Raw genomic sequence first — 14,766 nt, 5'->3', positions numbered from 1 at the left:
TATAAGAACCAGAAAATTTATCTCAGTACTATGGTGCAGCAATTAGGTTACTGGTCAACACAAAACAAAACAAATAGTAAAGTGAGAAAACTAAAAATTTTTTTCCATGCATTTATCATTAGCTGTAATAGTCCATATAATTAGTATAGTGCCTTGTCAATTGTCTCTGTGTCCTCAACAATATTTCACATTCAATTTCTTTGGCTGATGTCTATCACATTAGTTTTGCATTCTAAATCTGACCACAAGCCATCTTAAGGACTACTGCAGCACCAAAATATTCAGTTATCCACACAGTGTTTGAAGTGACAGAGATCTAATGGCAAGTATTTTTCTTTTTTCTTAAAACTAATGGACATTCCCTTTGAGTTAAAGTTTCTACAAAACTTGTAACAGGATTAAAGCTAAATGGTGGGGGTTTTATTGCATCCTTAAGATATAGTCCCAGAAGTGGTATTGCAGGGTCATATGGAAGCTCAACTTTGAGTTTTACCTCTCAGTGTATATATTGCTAACCATAATGCCCAAAAGTAGAGAGAGAGTATGGGGAATATTATCTGCCATGGAGGCAGGGGGAGGGTGGGGAAGGGGGGGGGGGGGGTATACCGAAGATATTGGTGATGGGGAATGTGCACTGGTGGAGGGATGGATGTTTGATCAATGTGTGATTGTAACCCAAACATGAAAGTTTGTAATTATCTCACAGTGATTCAATAAAATTAAAAAAAAAATAAAAAGCTAAATGGTGGGGCTGGAGTGATTATACAGCGAGTATAGGGCATTTGCCTTGTATGTGGCCAACCCGGGTTCGATTCCCATCATCCGATATGGTCCACCGAGCACCACCAGGAGTAATGTTGAGTGCAGAGCCAGGAGTAACCCCTGTGAATCATTGGGTGTGACCCAAAAAGGAAAAAAAATAAAGCCAGGGCTCCTTGGAGGAGGGTGGGTTGAGTTTCCCTCCCCGCCCCGAGCAGAGCTCTGGCAGCCAAAGACCTCCAGAACCAGCCACAACCAGGCTGAGACCACTCTTCACACGCATGAAGGTACCGGCAGAGGAACAAAGGCATACGGGTCCCAGGGCTGAGATCTCCAAGCCTGCTCGGATTGGGGCTGAGCATCCTCCACCCAGATCTTTCATCTTCCAGTAGGCAGGGGTCACACCCACCAACTGACCCCCCCGGCACAGTGTAATCCCATCAACGGCCAAGACCCAGAAACTATAAAACCCAGCTCCCAGCCGCACGACATCTTATTATCTCATTGCGACATCTTATTATCTCATTCTTATTTTGGACAACCTGGCAGGCTACCGAATGTAACGTGCCCACACGGCAGAGTCTGGCAAACTCCCCGTGGCATACCCAATATGCCAAATACCAGTAACAATGATGGGTCTCATTCTCCTAACCCTGAAAGAGCCTTGAATATGGCACTTTTGAAAATCTCAGGGCTAGGACAAAGGAGATGTTACTGGTGCCTGCTCGAGGCAATTGACGAACAACAGGATGATCTTGATCGTGATGGGTATTGTTAAAAACAGAACTATTAGTAAACAAAACCCATCCTAAAACTGGTCATTAAACCCATTTCCTGTGGGAAATCAAGATTTATGGTAAAAATGAGAGGAAGGAACCTTGGAGACAGCACGGGGGTCTGGGGTCCGCATAAAAGTTCTGCTCAGGTGGGGCCCGGGCTTCATCCCCTGTCACCACTGGGTGTTGTGTATTGGATCCTGACTTCCCAGCACTGCAATGCTCTTGTAGCACAAGAGCACAAGCTACAAGAACACTGGGCTCTTGGGCACAAGCTTTGAACCATCCTGCCCTATTGCCCAAGTTATCACCAGAAGTTGCTCCAGGATCCCCTGTGCACTGTTTGGGAGTCCTCCCCCTCCCCCCTCCCCCCTCCCAAATACTGATGAAAACGAAATTAGGAAAGCAAATGATGAATTCTTTCTAAAACTTTGCATCTTTGAGCTTGCTTTGTAAGGAGTCCATTATCTTTCATTATGAAAAAATGCTACTGACGTTACTTGGGAAAGCGTATGCGGGAACAGGAGTGGGACATTCTAGCAGAGAGCTGTGATCAGGGCTCTGGCTTGACCCAACAGACATTCAAATGTCCTCTTGCATAAGCTTATGAGGGTGGCCCTTCTTGTTCTGTGTCTGAAGCGGAGAGAATATAATTAGGCGCTTATTATGCTGAAGGGAATGTATAGGAAACTCTTTTAATCAGAGAAACCCTTACATCCACAGCGTTTTTGAGCTAAAATGCAGAAAGGTTTGCAATGGCCAGTGATACCAAGACTTGGGGGAAAATGTGTGTGTGTGTGTGTGTGTGTGTGTGTGTGAGGGGGGTGCCCCCTCAGGGGGATACTCAGCTCCTTTTGTCCTAGGTATGTGTATCAGAAAGTCTTGAATGTTGTTTCAAGATAAAACAGGCTTCTGAGGTTCTATACAACTATTTAAATTATTTGTAATTCAAATTTTATCCCTTCAATGGGTGCATTATTGCTAGTTATTCTCATGTCAGAGTATAAATAAAAATATGTTCACTGTGGCAGAAAGTTTTTTGTTTAGTTTATTTTTTTACCACTTTCATTGAAGTAGAGGGGTTAACAATAGTGTGAATTATACTATTCATGCATACATAATTTCAGTGCCCTGCCCTTCACCAGAGTGCTCATTTCCTCCACCATTGCTCAAAGGACCCCTCCAATTTCTCTATACAACTGTAATCTCATTCTATAAACAAAAGGGAAAAAAATCTCCAGTTCTGATGACTCTGGCCATTTGTTTCCCCCTTACTATGTCTCTTTATGTATCACATATGAGATCTATGGCAAAAGTTATTTGGGAAGCCCTGAGCTAGATGAAATATGATTCTGCTGAATTGATAAGGATTCCCTTAGACATGGGAAAGAACAATGAGGACACAAACACACACACAAATATATATATATATATATATATATATATATATATATATATATGCTGGAGCTATAGCACAGCGGTAGGGCATTTACCTTATAAGTGGCCAACATGGCTGGCTCGAGTTCGATTCCTCCACCCCTCTCGGAGAGCCCAGCAAGCTACTGAGAGTATCTCGCCCGCACGGCAGAGCCTGGCAAGCTCCCCGTGACGTATTTGATATGCCAAACACAATAACAACAAGTCTCATGATGAAGACGTTACTGGGCCCGGCTGAGCAAATCAATGAAAAACGGGAGGACCATGACCGTATATATACATATATATATATATATATATGCATATACACACACACACATATATATATGCATATACACATATTTTTGGCTTTTTTGGGTCACACCCAGCGATGCACAAGGGTTAATCCTGGCTTTTCTCTCAGGAATTACTCCTGGCGATGCTCAGGGGACCATATGGGATGCTGGGGATGGAACATGGATCGGCAGCGTGCAAGGCAAATGCTCTATCCCCTGTGCTATTGCTCCAGCACCAATGAGGGGACACATATTTTAAATGAATGTCACAGGGGCAAAGTTGGGATGCCTGTGATCAATCTGGTGGTACCTGGGATCAGGGTCATAAGGAACATCTAATGCTGGGAGCCAACAGGATTTCACCCAGCAGTGCTGGGGTACCCTGTAGTGCAAGGGATGAAATTCCGGCTCCTGCAACATGCTAGCAATGTGCCTATGACTTAGGCCATATTCTTGGTGCCTGATAGTGCATTTTAATCTGAGTAATTTGTGCTAATTCTTTCTGAGGTCCGATCTGATCAGCCTGTATTTGCTACTACATTTTGTATAGATTCCTCTGTTCATATTAGACTCATTGTGTAAGTGAACTATAAAAGGAACACTTCATACATCACCCTACTGTAAAATACTGTAACAGTCATTTTTGTCTATCTTCACCACGTAAATAAAAATCAAGAACACCAACAGTTGGAGAATTTCTTCACAAATCTCCTCACCTGCATGGTATTTCTGTATCCGACACACAATTATAATGACAACATACACTGTGGATTTCATTGTCAGAGAGGACATAGTTTGCTGATGAAAAGACTCAGCAACGCATAACAGTCAATCCACAATCCATAAGCAAGGGTGTCCACACAACTCAAATGAATCTGAGGCCGAGAAGTTAGGAAGAGCAGGGCCCATTACCTTCAAATAGGGAATGCTCTCAGCGATCTTGTTCTGCGCCTTCAGGATAAAGCCATAATGCACTTTAGCAAAGCCATCATTAGGCTTCACGTTCAGAACCTAAACTCAAAGAGAACAAAAATAAATATTTTAATTAATTATAAATTCTATAAATGATAGTCAAAACAAATTTTAATATAGTTGAAAACATGATTCTTTTGTCTTACTGCAATATATGCAACTTAAATGGCTTTATTTCCCCTCAACTCAAAACCTTTTCTTATCTACACATTTAGTTCTTCAAGAATGAAGCAACAAATGAAAAGTCACTGATTGTTAGAGCATTGCATTAACAACACAAATCAGAAAAAAATAATCTGTCAATTGATATGTCTTCATTAAATCTGCTTTACATTTGCTGTACTTGAAGTCAATTCCCATTATACAATTATCTGCACTCTTTATACTTGTCTTATTAGGAGAAAACTGAGATTTGCATTTATGAGATACAACATAAATTTATCCATTTACTCAACATAAGGACTGGAGTGATAGCACGGTGGATAGGGCATTTGCCTTGCATGAGGATGACCCGGGTTCAATTCCTCCGTCCCTCTCGGAAAGCCTGGCAAGCTACTGAGAGTATCCCACCCACAGGGCAGAGCCTGGCAAGCTCCCCGTGGCGTACTCAATATGCCAAAAACAGTAACAACAAGTCTCACAATGGAGACATTACTGGTGCCCGCTCAGGCAAATCGATGAACAACAGGACGACAGTGCTACAGTGCTGCAGTGCTACTCAACATAAATTTCTTGAGTCCACGTGAGAGCTGAGGAGAAGCAAATCTAATCTTCTGTGATAAAACTCTGGTAAATATGTAATACAAATCAAATCATTGTTTATTATCAAAAGCATTTATTATGATTAAAGATAAACTCTGCAAAATGCCTCTAAGTTGAATATTAGCAGCGAGAAATCAAAACAACATTCAACATGTGAAGACGCTTACGGAAGCTAATTTACAGAACACAAGTAGGAGATGAAGAAGATCTGAACTGAGTGGATGGAGAGCAAAGATTTCCTGGGGTTCCTCTTCATCTTTGAGTCTGAGAAGGAAAGAGAAGCCAGAGGCATCAGGCATTCCTTACACAGGAGCATGGACAACGAGAACATAACACCTTAGGAGTAACTAGTGACAGGCATTTTGGGGGCACAGAGGAGGATCCCATCTGCTTTCAGGAGGATATGGTATAAGGAAGGTAAACCGGAGATGCCAGGGATAGGGAAAGCAGAGGAGATTGGGGTGAAAGGCATTCACGTGAAGCATGAGAATGACTTAGAGGGGTCTTGGCAGGAACAGATAGAGAATGAAAGTGGAGAAAAGGGTGCAGGTAAATCAAAAAAGGTTTTGTTGATTATCTTGTGCAAGCGAACCCTCTGGGGAGCACACAGAAATAGCAAATGATTCCACTTGCATTTTGAAATATAATACTTAGTATTCAGTGGGCTCCTGTGCTCCCTTTTCATCTGCACGATGAACAGTTTTGCATCTCGTTATCTCAAGGGATGGAGCTTGAGAATAAACACCCAAAGGAAGCCAGCCAGCAGCGCTGCCTTTTCTGCTTGGTTCCTCACCATCATCTACTGTGCCTGTGGCCCTTTACAGGGGACACATGAGGATGTGATGGCTGTTTTATATAGTAACCCATGGCCCTTGAAAATAGGAGAACACTTATAAAAAACCCAGGTTGAAATTAATACTAATATGACACGAAGTCTCTCTTTCTTTACACACCCCCATCCCCAAAGAATATCTGGCCCAGTAAAAACACTTTGCATGGCACATTATCAGGACTGAAAAATCATACAATCACATAGTACTACATATTGATACTACTAAAATTATTATTAAGACATTAAATTGTTGGGGATGGAGTAATGATAGCACAGTGGGTAGGGTGTTTGCCTGGCACGTGGCCGACCCAGGTTCGATTCCCAGCATCACATATGGTCCCCTGAGCACCACCAGGAGTAATTCCTGAGCACATGAGCCAGGAGTAACCCCTGTGCATTGCCGGGTGTGACCCAAATAGTGAAAAAAAAAAGTCATAAAGGACAACCATGAGAACAAGCTGAGTTCCACAAAAGATTCAGCATGATCTACCACATCCACAAGATAACCAAGCTCATTGAGGTTTCTTGGGAGTTCAAGATGCTGCTCTGTCTAACGTTCATTGATTTAAAGAAGGCCTTTGATTCTGTTGAGATGGAAGCAGTCATTGAAGCCCTAGCCAAATCAGGGCATTCAAACTCAATACATCAGGATCCTTCGTGAGCTGTATTATGGGTTCACTATCAGGATCTCACCATTCTACGAAGAAGTGATCATTGATGTCAAGAGAGGGGTTCAGCGAGGTGATACCATTTCACCAAAACTCTTCAGTGCCACCCTTAAGAACATCATGCGATGACTGGAATGGGAAGGAATGGGAATGAAGATAGACAGTCGGCAACTACAGCACCTTCCCTTTGCTGATGACATTGTTCTAATAACACCAAACATTGGCCAAGTGGCACAAATGCTGGCCAACTTCGACCATGAGTGTGGAAAGGTCGGACTCCAGCTGAATCTCACAAAGACAACGTTTATGAGAAACAGTCTCGTTCCTGATGTTCCATTCACTCTCAACGGAATGACTATTTCCGAATGCAACAGTTATGTATACCTAGGTCGAGAACTCAACATGATGAATGACCTGGCACCTGAGCAACGCAGGAGGAAGAGAGCAGCATGGGACGCCTTCAAGAGCATCGAATAAATAGCTAAGAGGACGAAGAACCTACAGCTCTGGGCACATCTCTTTGATTCCACTGTTCTCCCTGCACTAACATACGCCTCAGAGACTTGGGCCCTACGAAAACAGGATGAGAACACTCTTTGGTTACTCAAAGAGGAATCGAAAGAGCTACACTTGGAGTATCACACTTCACTCAAGTGAGAGAAGGAATCTGGAACACCTAGAGCAAATCAAGACTGGGAAGACAAATCTATCCTACTTGAGGCAAGGATGAATTATAAGTGCCTGGGTTAATAAGAGGAGATTTGATGGAACTCTTTGGAAATGGAAAGATAAGTCAGTGTCCAGATGCAGAAGCTGTGGCACCACCCAGGGAAGGGTGGACCCTTCAGAAAAGAAGCTTCAAGGGAACTGAGGGTCACAGTGCCTATATAAAAGAGTCCAAGGCTTTTTTTGCCTGTGACAACACTCAGACTAAGTTCCCCGTATGCAGATAATTCTAGGTCAAGGCAGTTCTGAAGCATCAGACTAAAATCATCTTTTGTGAAGGCACTTGGCGCTCACTCTCCACACTGAACGCTGGACCACATCTCATCCTCTCAGCCTCTCGACTTTTCCCTCTCTGGCTAAGCTCAGGTTCTCTCTTGAACATGTATCTCTCTCTCTCTCTCTCTCTCTCTCTCTCTCTCTCTCTCTCTCCTCACATTTATCTTGGTAAATTTTTTAAAATATAAACAGTTTTACTTTACTTAAAAAGGGGGATTAAAAAAAATATTCCAAAGGTAAAGCTAGCAGATATCAAGGATTTGAAGCAGACCGTTTTAAGAGGGCATGAGACATTTCTTCCCTTACCCATCATTTCCAGGAAGCGTGTGAGGTTTTCATAGACATGCACCAACTAAGCAGATGGAGGCATGTATGAGGGAGGGAGGAGAAGAATATGGGAGGATGCTCGAACTCCGACTGTGGGTAACGGGTAGCTGGCGGTGCTACAAAGCCACAGACGTGAGCCATCCATGCCAAAGTATTTAAAAATCGGTCTTTCTTGAAATGAAAACCAGAAAAAAAAAACCAGAAAGGGAAATAGAATGATTTTCATAGATTTAACTAAAAAAAGTCAACACTCAAGAAAAATAAAACATTATGATATCAGTTTTCAGAAAACGATCACTGACAGAAACAAAGACATCATCAGGCTAAAGTATGGTTAAGGAGAGAGAATCCATTAGCTCTAGCTTATTAGTCCAGAGGTGAGAGGAGGGAACACAAGGCGAATCACACACACATTTTTAGATTATTAAATGCGTAAGCTACTCAACTGCATAACATCGTTATGGTTTAGACTTTTTGCACCCTACTGTTCTTCTTTAGATAGGACTGTGATTTCAAGTGTATAAGCAGCAGGTAAATTTTGTTTTTCATGACAAAGTAAAATCTGACATGAAAGAAATTTAGTATTATGTGAAAGGAATGTATATATTGTAAATATATAAACTGAAGAAAAATAATGCTCTCAGATAATGCTCTAAACTTAAATGTTCTTGGCACCCACCCTATAGGTTATAGGTAATCATATAATGTTTTTTTGGGAGGGTGGGAGGGAAAGAAAGGGAGGAAGGGGGAGAGGAAGAAAGAAAAGAAGGAATAAATAAAGGAAGGAAGGAAAGAAGGAAAAGAGGAGGTGAGGGTAGAAAGGGAGTGAGAGAGGAAGGAAGGGAGGGAGGAAGGAAGGAAAATTTATCTTTGTGGCTTCTGACAGGGAAAATAAAGCACATGTCTGGCAGATATGTATGTTTTATATCCTTACGGTACTGAATCAGAGATCAGAGAACGCTGACTTTAACCAGACTTTGCAAATTTAATGTTTTGGTGATTAGACAACGAGGTTTCTTTCAGGCCCGAGGGAAGGCGCTGGGATTCGGTACTTGACGGCCCCCACACTCTCAGTCTCCCAGGTCCTGTTTCATAGAGCCCTGAATCTCGCAACCACTGCTTGAGCTGACCTGGTGGGCAACCTCCCTCAGGCTCTTATATTGAACTACCTTCACCGGGAGAGGTCCCTAGGCCCCTAAACACCCCTTAGGAGGCCCCCTACCAGAACAAAAACAGAAAAAGAAAGAAAATCCAATGATTTATTTTGTGACCTGGGATTGGCATATTTGCAGATGGCATAAATTTTCAGAAAGAAGAATCAATCCACTCTGAGTAGATATTAGAGAAGCTATAATAACCATAGATCTTATTTCTGCTTTTTTTTTTCCAGAAAAGGGAAAAAGTTATATCAAGGCTGAAAAGACACTTCATCTGAAATTCAGGGATTTCCAGTTAGTCATCAACAGACATAGGAACGCACCACTCCGAGTAAACAATCCCAGACCAAGTCTGAGGTCATTCTGCCACGGGTTTCACATCAGAAGTCACCACACGGGCTGTCCCCAAGACGCTGCATTTGCACATGAACTTAGTGTGCTGCTTGAAAACCGACAAATGGTCTTAATGAAAGAAATAACAAGCAAATGTCTTGTTCGTCTTTCTTTTACGGAGGCATTAACCTTTTCAGCCTATAAGTTCATTTGGTATCCTGTACATTCTGGGTGAAATGAAATTCCTTATTGTTTGAAGAAGTTATGCACTTCTTTTATTTTTAATTGAATCACTGTGAGGTACAGTTACAAAGCTTTCATGATTGAGTTTCAGTCATACAACGGTCGAACACCCATCCCTCCACCAGTGTACATTTCCCACCACCAATGTCCCCTGTATCCCTCCTGTCACTCCTACCCCACCCCACCCCTGCCTTTGTGGCATCACTTTCCTTCTCATTCTCTCTCTACTTTGGGGCATTATGGTTTGCAATACGGATGCTGAGAGGCCATCACAAAAAAGATTTTACAACTATCTGTGATTTGGAAGGTATATACCAAAATATCCATTATAAGCTTTTCAAAGGTTTCCATACCAGAGGATGGAAGAGTCAAAACTCTCTGAAAGGTGAGTAATTTACTCCACAGCCCCAAAAAGCTCCTTCCTCTTCTCTAGTCTCTTTCCACTAAAAAAAGTGGAAAAGAGAAAATATTATGTGTTCTTACAAATGTGATAAACATGAGTTCCTTTTGCTATCATAAAGAACTCTTATAAAAAGCCTGTCATAAATTGATAAATTTGTAATTTTTTTTTGTTTTGGTTTTTGTTTTGGGTCACATCTGGCTCCGTGCTCAGGAATCACTCCCAGCAGTTATGAGAAGATCATGCAGTGTCAGGGAGAGAATCTAGTTAAATATGAAGTTAAAAAACAAACAAACAAAATCATAATTACGGTGTATGGTGTCACCAGCAGGTCAACCTGTACTTGTCAGGCGAGTGCATCAGCAGCCTGATGATGCCTTCAGGCTTCCTGATACCCTATAATTGCAACACTGTGCCTCTGACCAGAGCCCAACAACTTGGGACCAAGTTTTCTGAGAAATTAAGCCGCCAAAAGTTAGGTATGTGGGAGTCATGCCCACAAACCACCTCCAGCTCAGCTATATGAGCTCATTGATTGGATTAATTTTAGAGACCCCCAAAATAAATCTCAAAAGAGATCAGAAGTCTTAGTTTATCTTGTACCTGCGAAAGGCTGAGCAAAGAGAGGGAAATCAGAGGGGGTTGGGTCAGTCTGGTGCACGCATACCCAAACAAAGTCCCTGGCAGCTTGCTTCCACAATCCAAAATTTTCAGCATGCCCTGACTCCACCGTCTCTGGACGGACCTCACCAAGATATAATCTGCTGAAAATTTGTGTATGTGGGTTTTGTGATTGAACTCTCCAGGCTTTCTCAGGGTCGGGATGTGCTACCTCCTCCCACCTCGTTGTACCTCCAAGAAGCCTCAGCTGTCATGTCCATACCCCAAAACTGCCACCCAGTTGAAAAGTTACTCCAGCCATCCTCTCCTGATAAAAATACCGAGTGCCCTGAACAAATGCCATGACCTCTTAGCACCTGTATTGCAAACCATAATGCACAAATATAGAGGGAGGCTGGGGACAGGGGGTGGGGTATTGGGGGATGGTGGGAGGAAAATGGGGGACAGTGGTGGTGGGAAATGTAGACTGATGGAGGAATGGGTGTTGGATCAGTGTATGACTGAATCCTAAAAATGAACAACTTTGTAATGGTCTCTCTCATGGATATTCAATAAAAAGTAATTAAAAAAAAAAGTAATGTGGAGTTCATGCCTGCTTCAGTCAGCTTAATCAGTGACTGAATAAACAGCAGTATTCCTACATTAAAAAAAAAAAGTCACGATTATAAGATGAAATTTTCCAAGTACTAAATTACCCAAAATGTCATCTTTTCTGATAAGGGAAAAAAGGGATATGAAAACAAATGTTAGAATATGTCAGTTATCTTAAAACTTTACCACCTTGACACAATACTTCACGTTACTCGAGAGGACTGAGAGGCAAGGTGTATTGAAAGCAATTTACAAATGACATTAGAAATGCATGATCCAAGTCATTTGATATAATTAACAAAAGACTGCTGCTTGTTTACCTCTTCATACACCTTCTTGGCACCGTCATTATCCCCGAGCAAGAGGTACCCCACTCCAAGGTCATTCTTTAAAGAAGTCTCATCCGGAAAGAGTTGAACTAATCTCTGGAGGGTGAGCAGGGACCCTCTCATGTGACCTGATTCGGTGGGAAGAAACAAAAATAGAGATTAAGCAAACTATGTACAGGTCCCAGAGAAGCAGTTCGAGAACAGAGGCCTGGCCTTGTATGGGCCAAGCCTCAAGTTAAACCCCAGCCTGGTATGATTCCCAGTGCATTGCTGGGCGCAGGCCTGGTGGCTCCCAATCCCATCAGGACCAAGCAGCATTGCTTCACTGCCAAGATCTGAACACCAAAAACATCAAGTCCACACCTCCAGGAAGAGCACTGCCAGCAGAAGCCCCAGCTCCCAAGTTCCCCTAGGATGGGCCTTATTAAAAATAAATTAGCCAGCACATTACAGGCAGCTTTATATTGAAGCCATAAATCACAAGAATTTACCCTACAGAGCTCACATGAATACATAAATCTGACTCTTGGTAATAGACAGTTATGTGGAAATATTAGGATTTTATCATGTAATAGCAATCGTATCAATACGTCCAGTAGATCCTGAATATAATACTGATCACAAACATTTTAAAGAAATTCTCATTTTCTAAGCTGATCATTTACATTTTTATGATACATAAGTAAAATTTCCCTTCAAGGGTGTCCTCTTGCCAATCCTTTGTCTCAAATGTTTTTACTGAGATTGTTTTGGTTTAGCATGATTACTTTAAAGAATGAATATAGGACAGGCAAATAAAAGTCAGGGCCTCAAACCAGGCGCAAACGTGAAGAGGCCCACAGCTGACTTGGTTTCTGGTGAAGAATGTCATTTCCGGGATCACCTCGGCATGGAGCAAATGTCACATCCTACAGTGTTATGGCACCCTCTTGTGGACGACTGGATGCAATGCACTACGCACGTTCTGCAAATCACTTTGAAAATGTCCTGAAGGAAATGTTAAATTTCCAGGACGGATTGTTAGTACTTCTGGGTGCAGCTGTAAAGTCAAACTGATGAAGGTGGAAAATACTAAATCAGCTTGATACAGATGACAAAAGTAAACTGGAAAGGAGCAGTTGCCCACACACTTAGTATGAATCAAAACTGAGGAAGGACTATAAAGAAACCAATGCCCCGTATATCCCAAACTAACAGATAAACTATTACACACAGAATATCATCAATGTAGCCTATAGCTTTCCCGGAGGATGCTTCAACATTACTTCCTCAGTAGCAAATCAGACTGTTCTTTTCAGTTCCTTTTCTTCCCTCAACTTCCCATCTATTAGGGTTATACACACCAGCACTCCAGATAATGCTCAGAGACCCCTGGCTCTGTACTCAGGGATTGTTCCTGCTGGAGCTCAAGAGACCACATGGAGTTCTTTGAGATTGAACTTGGTTGCCCACATGCAAAGAAAGCACCCTAACTTCCTGTGATATTTCTCTAGCAACTTCTCTTTCTTGTTTAAGAAGAATGATAGGTTTATTAAAAGAAATGTGAGAGGAGAAAACACAGTAGTGAGAGAGAGAGATGCGTGTTCATGAGAATACTGGTTTCACCAGAGAGAAAAATCCAAGAGAACACATCGCAGGTTGAGAGTGGGCTAACCTTCAGGGTGGAGAATGAACCCTTTCTTCTAGATATCCCCTGAGCCCTGGTGAAATCTCTCTCGCACCCTGAGGCCCTTCATCCCTTCATTATACACCAAAACCTGTTTTCTTTTTTTTTTTTTCTTTTTGGGTCATATCCGGCGATGCACAGGGGTTTACTCCTGGCTCTGCACTCAGGAATCACTCCTGGAAGTGCTTGGGGGACCATATGGGATGCTAGGAATTGAACCTGGGTCGGTCGCGTGTGCAATCGCTCCAGCCTCTAGATCCTGTTTTCTTTCTTTCTTTTATTTTTTAAAATTTTTTATTAGTGAATCACCATGGGGTACAGTTACAGACTTACAAACTTTTGTGTTTGCGTTTCAGTCATACAATGATCAAGTACCCATTCCTCCACCAGTGCCCATTCTCTACCACCAACGATCCCAGTATCCCCCCCTCCCAGCCCCCTCCCCAGCCTCAGTGGCAGGGCATTCCTTTTTGTTCTCTCTTTCCTTTTGGGTGTTGTAGTTTGCACTAGAGGCACTGAGTGGCCACTGTGTTCGGTCTATAGTCTACATTAGGCTTGTATCTCCCAACTCGAGCTTATACCCTTTTTTCTTGTGGAGAAATTTTTTGAGAGAAATTTCCCCCCATAGCACATTCACTACCATCAACCGTTTACACTTCCCTAATCACGGAGCCTCTTCTTGTGATCTAACCTTAATATTAAGAGAAAAATAAACTGATATACTAAAGAGAGTTAGTTATATCTGTAGGCAGTCTTTTCCCAGGGCTGGGTATAGGATGAGATAGGGAAGTAGCACTGTAGCACTGTCCTCCCGTTGTTCATTGATTTGCTCGAGCGGGCACCAGTAACATCTTCATTGCAAGACTTGTTACTGTTTTTGGCATAATGAATATGCCACGGGGAGCTTGCCAGGCTCTGCCATGTGGGCGAGACACTCTCAGTAGCTTGCAGGGCTCTCTGAGAGGATGGAGGAATCGAACCTGGGTCGGCTGCTTACAAGGCAAACGCTCTACCCACTGTGCTATTGCTCCAGCCTGAGTTAGGGAAGTACTCAGTACAAAGTTTAAAAGGACACTAAATAGAGCTAGTAAGCGAGATCAATGTAGTTGCATGCATGCTTCTAAAAAATTAGACAATAAAAATATTTTGAAATGGAGGTCACAGGGACAGATTGTTTGACAGCTTAGTATACCTTCATCACAAGCATAAATAAGGTGGTGAGATAAATAGTCAAGTGCTGTAACATATGATCCTGCAGGTGTGTTGTTCAAACATAGAGCTTCTACTGTCCCTGGCACCCAGGATGCAAGCCACTTCCGGCTGTACCACATACGGGTATGTGTGAGCACCACAGCTGAAACAGTGTGAGCCCTGAGAGCATGCAGCACCAAGGTCAGGCATGAGACCTGGTCAGCACATCCAGACTGTGCACAAGGACCACCACTCATGGAGTGCAACTCTCGGAAGGCACCACAGCCAAGCCTATGAGCACTGCGAGGTGATGCCTGACCCCTAGCGAGTGTCACAAATGGATGGACAACTACAGCCAGGCATGAGCATGACCCCAGGTCACTGCGACAACAACAGTGAAGAGAAGGCCAGGGAACGGGGGGACA

General features: G+C 42.7%; 1 protein-coding gene across 5 annotated transcripts in view; it reads right to left on the bottom strand.

Moving 5' to 3' along the window:
- ASPH (aspartate beta-hydroxylase) overlaps window positions 1–14,766 on the bottom strand; it is a 235,787-nt gene that overhangs the window by 55,903 nt on the left and 165,118 nt on the right. For all 5 annotated transcript variants that reach the window (XM_056113451.1, XM_056113434.1, XM_056113458.1 and 2 more), the window contains 2 exons: window positions 11,476–11,612; window positions 4,160–4,258 (listed from right to left, as the gene is read on the bottom strand). In XM_056113451.1, coding sequence (XP_055969426.1) covers window positions 4,160–4,258; window positions 11,476–11,612 — 236 coding nt within the window. The remainder of the gene's footprint in view (window positions 1–4,159; window positions 4,259–11,475; window positions 11,613–14,766) is intronic.

The sequence above is a fragment of the Sorex fumeus genome, unplaced genomic scaffold (assembly GCF_029834395.1).
Source record: "Sorex fumeus unplaced genomic scaffold, SorFum_2.1 ptg000002l, whole genome shotgun sequence".
NCBI lineage: Eukaryota > Metazoa > Chordata > Mammalia > Eulipotyphla > Soricidae > Sorex > Sorex fumeus.
The sequence above is the reverse complement of the archived record's forward strand: the minus strand, read 5'-3'. Positions and strand labels throughout refer to the sequence as shown.